The sequence below is a fragment of the Hyaena hyaena genome, unplaced genomic scaffold (assembly GCF_003009895.1).
Source record: "Hyaena hyaena isolate Hyena2069 unplaced genomic scaffold, ASM300989v1 scaffold_40, whole genome shotgun sequence".
Lineage (NCBI taxonomy): Eukaryota > Metazoa > Chordata > Mammalia > Carnivora > Hyaenidae > Hyaena > Hyaena hyaena.
Window position 1 is genome coordinate 4,051,568 of NW_024080672.1, and position 9,226 is coordinate 4,060,793.

The following is a 9,226-nucleotide window of genomic DNA, read 5'->3' on the forward strand; positions in this document are numbered from 1 at the left end:
GGTCTTTTGTGGTTCCATACAAATTTTTGGATAGTTTGTTCTAGTTTTGAGAAGTATGCTGGTGCAATTTTGATGGGAATTGCATTGAATGTGTAGAGTGCTTTAGGTAGTAATGACATCTTAACTATATTTATTCTTCCTATCCATGAGCAGGGCTCCATCCACTTTAGTGTGTTATCTCTGTGAGGTAGGTATTGTTAGGGGCCTCAGGTTACAGATGAGATTGCGGACATTTGAGGAGGTAAAATAACAGACATGAAGTGGTAATGTGAAACCAGATTGAAATCCAGGCGGTCTGATCCAGAGCCCACACTCTGCCTTAACCATTTGTCTACACTGCGTCCACATCCACATGTGCCTCCCACACATGCCCCGTCCTCTCTGCATTCTGTTCTTCCTCGTCTCATTCTCGTTCCAGACTCCTGAACCTTCCTTGCTCCTGGGCAAGCACATTCCCATCCCGATCCCTTGTTTCTCTTGATGTGTTAGTGACCGATCACCGAGTAACAAATTGCCCCAAAAGTTGGAGGCTTAAAACGATCAAGATTTACTATCTTGCAGTCTCTGGGATCAGGCATCCAGGTGGAGCCTTGTTGGGTGCTTCTGGTTCAAGGTCTAGAGTGAGGCTATGGTTGAACTGATGGCCAGGCTCACGAGGGGAACACCCACTTCCACACTCACTCACGAGGTGGTTGGCTGGATTCAGTTCCTCAAAGGCTGTATGACTGGAGGCCTCACTTTCTTGCTGTTTGCTGGAGGCCACCCTCAATGCCCTGCCATGTGGGTCTCCCCATGGGCAGCTCACAAAATGGCAGCTGGCTTCCCTCAGAGGAGGCAAGAGCACCCAACATGAAAAGACAGTCTTTCTGTAACCTAATCTCAGAAGTGACGTACAGTGGCTTTTGCTATATTCTGTTTGTCAGAAGCAAGCCACTAGGTCCAGCCCAGCCTCCAGGGAAAGGGATTACACAAGAGTATGAACTCCAGGAGGCAGGGATGACTGGGGGCCAGCTCAGAGGGTATGCACCACAGACAGCTAGGCACTGTGTTATCTGCAGAGATGTTTGGGTATTTACAGTCTGGTTCCAGACTCTCTTACCTCAACTGTGGGTTTCCTTCACTGTACATATATAATGAGGTCAGTGAGTTGGTCTTTGAGATGTTGGAGGGATCAGGGCATTTCTGTGTGCTGTCCTCTGTGTTTCTGGAAGACCCATGGCCGTAGCTCCTTCACAGATAAAATGAAGCCAAAACTGTCTACATGGACTAATTTACGTTCAGGACTAATCCATTCAGTAAGCGAAAGGAAGCAAGCTGAGAATACTGTATAAACACTAGGTGTTGACGTTTCTATTTTTCTACCTTACAAAACCTATTAAACATTGTTGCTCAGATTCGGGGTGATCAGAGATGTGATAACATTTAGCTCGGAAGGTTTCTGTTTTGATTGATTTATTCAAGTTAAAAGTGTGAGTAATTTTTGGGTAAGTAATAGACTATGAAGGCCAGCCTGGTTTTTAACTAGCTATAAAGTATTTCTTTAGAAAGAAATGAGTCCCAACTGTTATTGTTTGGAAGGCAAAGTATCATTATCAGGAAAAATGCTGATATGTCCCAGTTGGACCTTTAATGCCAATAATTTAGTATTTTTATCATGGAGGGTTTGCTAACCATCTTGTCTGGCCAGGCGTGGGTGGTGGTGCCTGACTTAATGGGGAGATGTGAGCAATCTGATAGTGAAGAATGTCCCTCCTTCCCACCTCCTTAGCTTTGTAACATGAAAATAACGCAAGCCAAGTTGAACTTCCTAAAATAATGCTAAGTGGCCAATCTTAATCAGTTCCAAGAGAATAGAAATAAAGGCACGGCCTTCCACGCAGAACCTAAACCCGGTTTAATCCTCTTTTGCCTTCTTTCGAGAACCTATTCTCTTTTAGGTTCATTATGAACATCCAAAAAGCTCTGTTCCTTAAAGGAGGAATCTAGGAGACTGTAATCTTATTCTACTAGGAAGACAGGGAGCCAACTCTGGAGTTGGAATTTTATTCTTAAAGGCTTTGCTGTTCTCATCTGGATGTGGAAATGATGATTTTCGATTCCAACAATAATTACTGCTCCAGACCTCATCCTGTGGGAACCAGAAATAATGTCCAAGTGCTTTCCTGTCTGGCCACCTTCCAGCCTTTCCCCTGTCCCGTGATAATGGTCTGCCTTTTCCTACACTCACGACAGTCCCATCCTTCAGTAACCTTGCTCCTCTGATACTAAGCCTGCCAGCACACCAGGAATCTGCCATCAGCTTCGCTGATTATGAGCACACAGACCGGTAGGAAGCAGCTATGGGGGAAAAAAAGACTTCCATACAAGCCCAGACTAAAATCTGCATGCACTGTGGGCCAGCTAGAAACCTGCTGCACCTTCCAACCAATATTCCCTAATCGCATTCCCAGATTTATTTAGGAAGGACTGATTTTCTCATTTTAAAGATATATCTGTACCAGATTCGCGAAGTAATTCACTTCCACAGGCCGCAAGCAGTGTCCACGATCTAGAAAGGAAAACAAAACCAGACAATTACCTTCCTAAAAATACTTTTCTATAATTCTGATTCTCCCTTTTCTTTTACAACTTTCGCAAACCGGAGAAATTCGCGGGAGCATACGGGCATCACCAGGATATACATCCTTCTGCAAGTCCATGTAACGTCTCTGTGTATGTGCTCGTTTCATAGGGTGACGTTGAATGAAAAGGACAATTTCATGAATGCTGAAAACCTGGGGATCGTGTTCGGGCCCACCCTGATGAGGTCCCCTGAGGACAGCACCCTCACCACCCTGCAAGACATGCGGTACCAAAAGCTGATTGTGCAGATTTTAATAGAAAACGAAGATGTTTTGTTTTAATCTACCAGGAAAGTGAGCTGAATGGCCCCGGCCCCGTCTAAGCTGATAAGGCTAAAGGAGTAAAAGCATTTCTTACACTTGGCTTGTTTTCCACACAAGTGACAGCATTTTCTGGACCACAGCGGACTGTCAAGATGGCTCCTGTGTCTCAGAGACGCTCTCATCGTCCACGTGAGAAGAGCAGGGGTGAGAGTGACCAAGGGCCTTGTCATGAGTCTTCGTCGTGCCTCCTACATGTCTGTTTTGCTGGAAGAGTGATTAATCTTTCTCTAACTTATTAAAAAAGGCAACGCAGACCTTTAAGCTTCAGTCTTATCAGTAATAAAAGGGAATTTTAATTCATAGAGGTACTTGATACAGTTATACGTTTTCCACTTACAAAAAGAAGACAATTCTATGTTAAATGTTAAATGAGACTTATATTGTAAAATGGATTTTTATTTTAGCTGCAAGAATGTTACTTTATTTCGGCAAATAGAACTCAATGCAGTGCATTGATTATGACCCCGTGTACCTTGTCTCGCTTCTTGCTGTGATTCCTGAAAAAGTTTACCATGAATGCAGTATTATCTTGACATACCTCTGTCCTTACCCGTGCTTCGCAATGAAAGTTCACCAGCCACCTGTGTCCCCGCTTTTGATCGTTTTTGCTGTTAAGCACACTGGCAGTTTGCTGTCTTGCGGTATAGGTTTATAGGAATTGTAGTACAGTCGGAAACATCCGTGCGTTTTCCTTCCATAACAACGTCGTGAAATCCCCAAGTAGGTTTTGGCATTGGGTGCAGTCTTTCTATATCATGTGTGAATATCCCAGAATAGGCAGAATGTGGTCATTTTACATAAAATGATTCGGGAACACTGGTCGAATCTGGGCCACGTAAAAATATCCCTGTTTCATTCATTTGGAAATGTCTGTCACATTTCTGTATTTATGAAGAGTGAATCTGCAGAATAATTGTTGATTTTTCTTTCATTTTTGTTTTATAAACAAGACTATTTTTAAAAGTAAGAATGAGTAAGTTGGCTTTTTACAAATATTTGTTCCTCCTTGATAAAGTAGCTCTGGACGGATAATTTGACTTTATTACTATAGCTCCATCGTACTGGTTATATTTATCTTAGCATGAGCTTTTCACGGCAAGATTTCTATATTTTGTAACATAGGCAAAACATTTAAGGCATCAAAACCTGTAAATCTAATGTTTTTCTGCAATCCAATGACAGTGTCTTTTCCTCTTGATTGTCTTGAGCCAATCCATGTACTTACTCAGTGGTCTGGTTTTTGGGCGACCAGAAGAGAATTACTGTGTGAGAAGTGAGCCGGAAGGAGGAGGGCAGTGCAATTGGTGTCCCGGACGGTCCCAGGGACCACGCGGATGGGCTCCGTTGGCACACGGGGGAGGGGGGTCAAAATGGTTCTGCTGGGTCCCTGCTTTATGATGATTTCTCCCAACTGTACAGACTTGTTTGTTGTAGCTTCTGTACTTCTTGATACTGTCAAAGAATTATCTGAAAATGGTTTTATTTTGTGAAGTGAATAATACTTTGTAATTTATGATAGTGTAAATGGAAGGAAAAGCATTAAATGTATTAAATTCTTCTGTCTCGTTTTGGAGTGTGCGAAGAAAACCGGTATTGGGGAGGAGGGGGAGAATGTTTCAAACATTGTTCCCAGATGGGTTTTGGCAATAGAGTTTCGCTCGTCACCAAAACATGAGGAGGAAACAGAAACATCCCACTGAGTCCCCACCCTGCTGCCCACCCCCCTCCTCCACCGTCCCCTCTGGAGGGCCTACTTGGGATTAGGACCCTAATGCTCTGCCTTCACTGCCCCTACGACCTGTTGCGTTCATGTTTTTCATTAAGAGATGGAGTGTTTAGAGCAAATCACCCAACATCATTGCAGGAGAACAGAACAAGAGTTTTTCAGCCAGAAAGACTGGAGTTTGAATCCCAAATTTGTCTGTTATCAGCTGCATATGACCTTGAGTTTGGGAATGAGTTTGCTCATCTGAAAAACTGGGAAAAAAATGTTCTGGTTGTGACATCTTCGATGAAATGATGATCTAAAGTAATTAGTAACAGTTATTTCTTAGTATTACCATTATTAAGGGTGATGGCTTTGCAGGGGAAGAGATCTAGGGTGGGAAGGCAGAAGCATGAGAAGGGTTTGTCCCAGGTTAAATCCAAGTTCAAGTAATAATAAGGGATATTATAACAGGGCGCTATAATATGTAATGAGGGTCACCTGACTCCTTTTCTCAAATGTGATTACAACATCTGATCCCCTCTACCTTGCTTTAGTTTGAAGCCTGCTTGCCCACATTTATCTCCCCCACCATCTGGCAGCCTGACATGGCTCCTCTTACGTGACTTGAAGTTCCTGCCACTGGAATAACTCGAGTAATTATGACCTGAAAGGAGGCAGCACCATTTCCAGAAACCCACTATGGTCCATAAGTGGGTTGTGGGAGGCACGACAGGGGGAGAGTGGGTGGGAGAAGACAGTTCTGAGGAGGGGAGGAGACCCCTTTTCTTTCTCCCATTAACATAAATGGGCACCCGGTCTCCAGAGCTGGGAGGGGGCTGGTGCTGAATTTCAAGGATAACAGGCTCCGAGGGCAGAGAGAGGGAGGTAAGGAGAGCATGGGACAGTCACGTACCACACAGTTCAAGTACTGTCTTGGCTGTCCTGATTCCTCCTAAAACCCCAACTCAGCCTACAAATTCTCAAGATGTATCCAGCCCCAAATTTATAGGGAATCTTTTGGTTTTAAAAATGTACATTAATTTTCAACAGATATTTATCAAGCCTGTATTAATGGGCCAGACACTATGAATACTTGGAGGCAAGGAAGAGGCTTATCTCACTGGAAGAACTAAATAAGTCTGGCTAGAGGGAGAAAGCTGGTCATGTTGAGGATTTGGTACTCTAACATCAAGAAAATGGGTGCCACTAATTTTTTTTAATAGACTTAATTTTGGAATCGTTTCCTATTTACAGAAAAGTCGCAAAAGTACTACAGAGAGCGCCTGGGTACTCCTCACCCACTTTCCGCCAATGTTAGCGTCTTCTGTGACCACAGTACATTATCAAAACTAAGAAACCAACAGTGGCACATTACTATCAACTGAACTTCAGACTTTATTCTGATTTCATGGGTTTTCTACCAGTATCCTTTTCGTGTCCTGGGATACAGTCCAGAGCCCCACACTCTACTAGCATTACTGGGTGGTAAGGGACAGATGACACAATAGTTTACATTTTTAAAAGATCACTTACTCGACTGTGGATTCGTCGGCAAGCATGTGGGCAGACTGGGGTAGGGAAGGTAGATGCAGTTAGGTGTTCTTGTTGTACAGGACTGCGGTGACTTGGCCTGCACCGGGTGGTGGCAAGGCAGAGACAGCTGGCAGTCCTATTGAGGAAGTAGAGTTGAAAAGGTTTGGTTATAGGTTGGATCCAAGAATGGAGGATGATTCCCGGGTGGCCTAATTTGACAACTGGGTAGTATTGACAAAAGAACACAGGAAGAGGAGCTGGAGGTCTACAGGAGGGGTGGGAAAATAGAGGGAAGATGGTGGGACATGGTGACACAGAGATCGCTGTGACATTTCCAAGCAGAGATGTTTCATGAGCAATTACATTGATGGACCCCAGCTGGACATACGGATCTGGGAAGGTAGCAACTGAAACCATGGGTCTGAATGAAAGTACTCAAGGACACAGATCAGAGAAACAGGTGACAGTCCTGACTCCGAGTTCTGTGGAGCACGAACATGCAAGAAAAGAGAGGGGCGGGCAAATGAAGTCTGTTATAATGCAGTAAAATAAAGAGCATCTCATGAGTGTGGTTCAGAAAGACTCCCCCTGGTCTTCAGGTTTGTCTCACACTGTCCTGATCCATTTCTTTGCCCCACTTAGGTTTATTTTGCGACACGCAAGGTACCATGTTCAAACCTGTGCGTTGGAGGAGTTTGCTTAGTTATTCTGTAAATGCAGATGAGCTGGAGTCATTTTTCTTTTCTAAGTGGAGTTGGAAAGAGGTTATCCTACTCACAGACCCCCTTCACTGCCTTCCTGCAGTTTGAACAAAGTGCTCATCCAGCGGTAACCACAAAGTACCTCGACTGTGTATACATCTATCTCCCACCGAAATACAAACTCCCTGAGATCAGGAGCCGAGGATCCCACTTGCGGGTCAGGCACCCTCCTGCGCAGTCTGCACATCTCCACTCAATGGTCACCTCCACGCTGAGCCCTTCCCTGGCTTTCCCAGACATAGAATGGAGCAGGTACTGGCCACAAACATGTGGAAGCACGGGAAGTTTAGAGAACTACAGAGTTGGATTTAACCAGAACATACAGTGGGAGGGAAGAGGAGGGGAAGTGAGATTAAACAAGCAGGACTGTGCCAGGGAACAAGGAACCTTGCAAGCCAAGCACAAGCCAAACTCAGAAAAGTCTGTCTAGGGACACAGGAAGGATAGACCAGAAGACGGAAGACTAGGGATATGGAAGCTAATCAGGAAACAGAGGCAAATGTCTGTGTGAACTTGGCTCCCCAAAGCCAGGGGGAGAGATGAGGGATGGAGAAGAGTCATGGACAGGAGAGAGATTTAAGAGGCTGTTAGGACCCACTGATTTGATGCCAGAATTGAAAGGAAAAAAGGTGTTACACGTGACCCTCCATGTCTGGTGTTTGCAACCAAGTGAGTATTTAGGAAGATAAGAGGATATGAGAAGGGGAGCAGATTTAGTGGGGGCAAATCATGGGTTCAGTTTGCAGATGCATTGTGATGCTAATGGTTCGCCCATGTGGAAATGTCCAGTAGGCAGCTGGACAGGTGGTTTTGGAGCTCACGAAAGAGGGATGAGCTGGTGGTAGATATGGCCTGGTTAGATTTTTGGACAGTTGAAGTAAAGAGAACCAATAGTAGGTCCTGAGTAAGAAGAAAATCCAAGGGGCAGGCAGAACAAGAGAACATTGCAAGGAAAGTCAGGAATGGCCAGGAGAGGAAGGTGGGGGTGGGAGAAGACAGAACTTCAGGGATGGAGGGACCACCAGAGTCAAATGCTGTTCCAAGATGCTAAGGTAATGAATCCCCTTTGGATATGGCAACTAAGGAGTCCCCCGGAACTTAACAGAAGACTTTCAATGGGACAATGCAGTGAAAGGCACCCTGCTGAACCTTAAGGAATGAATGGGGGTGAAGAATGAAGATAATTCCTACAGTCAGAAAAACAGACAAAGCTCTCTTTCCATAGGCTTGTGCACCTCACATGTAGGATAAATCATCTATGGAAGCACATTTTTCATTGTCGCCAAAAAAATTACTACTTTAACATACTTTCCTAAAAAAATTACATACCTTAAAATCTTCATAAAGAATTAAGCGAGTATGACTGGAACAGATTTTTGGTCACTCCAGTTACCAGGCATGAAACTTGGATTTTTTTCCTAAATCCTAATCAGCAAAATGGATATAAGCCTGGTTTTGTTCTAGTTCCCTAGTCTGAAAATGGGCATAACAACATAATATCTGTTCTCTTCTCCCTATCAGAGTGGTTCTAAGGATCTCCACTGAGATCCTGAATGTGAAAACAGGAGGCTCACTATAAACTGATAGCAATGTACAAATGTTGATTCCCATGCACAGTACCATCCCTCCAAAACCAATCCCCTGCCGGGCGGGGCAAACTCATGAGTTAGTTCATTAACTAGCAGGGCTAAAGGGTGTGGAGGATGAGAGGGAGTGGAACATTCCTGTCGGGCAACATGGGGCTACAAGACCAGGATGTGCAGTCCAAATAGCCCGTCAAGGAAAGATATTAAGACCCCAAAGCCAATGTAGAGAAGACCTATGGCAAGGCAAAAATAGACCTCATCAAGCCAAGGGTTCAGGGCCAAGGACCAAGTCATAGAAAGCACGTGTGCACAAGCCTCTGTGTCTAAGTGTGCAGTGGGGGGGGGGAGGGGGGAGGATCAGGCAATGGGGTTCCTTCCCAAGGGGTCATTGCTAAAACCTAGGAGATTTTTATGGACCAACAGGTTCATGACCCTGGGAGAGGTCAAATGGCTTGTCTGCGCCTCCCCCCATCCCAGGAATAGTGCCAATGTAACAAGAGCAATAAAGTACCAATAGCCCATATGGACTGCTGATTGAGCATGGATGACTGACTTCTGGTGATAAGGAGATAACCACTAACCTATAAGAAGTACCAAATTCAACAGAAGAGTGTCTGCTGCACAGAACATAAAACTGATGCAAAGGGCTTGAACAATAAAGACAGTAAATATCTCAAAAAGAATCCAAATATA

The 9,226-nt window shown here is 44.4% G+C and overlaps 1 protein-coding gene and 1 long non-coding RNA gene across 2 annotated transcripts in view; one reads left to right on the plus strand and one right to left on the minus strand.

The window, feature by feature from the left end:
• Positions 1-3,583, minus strand: part of LOC120230299 — a 5,807-nt gene extending 2,224 nt beyond the window's left edge. The window contains exons 1-3 of the long non-coding RNA XR_005527967.1: positions 3,496-3,583; positions 2,980-3,149; positions 2,499-2,548 (exon numbers count right to left, since the gene is read on the minus strand). This is a non-coding gene — a long non-coding RNA (uncharacterized LOC120230299). The remainder of the gene's footprint in view (positions 1-2,498; positions 2,549-2,979; positions 3,150-3,495) is intronic.
• Positions 1-4,509, plus strand: part of CHN2 (chimerin 2) — a 304,122-nt gene extending 299,613 nt beyond the window's left edge. The window contains exon 13 of the mRNA XM_039229860.1: positions 2,732-4,509. Within this exon, the coding sequence (XP_039085791.1) occupies positions 2,732-2,903 (172 nt within the window). The 3' untranslated portion in view covers positions 2,904-4,509. The remainder of the gene's footprint in view (positions 1-2,731) is intronic.
• Positions 4,510-9,226: the final 4,717 nt, after the last annotated feature.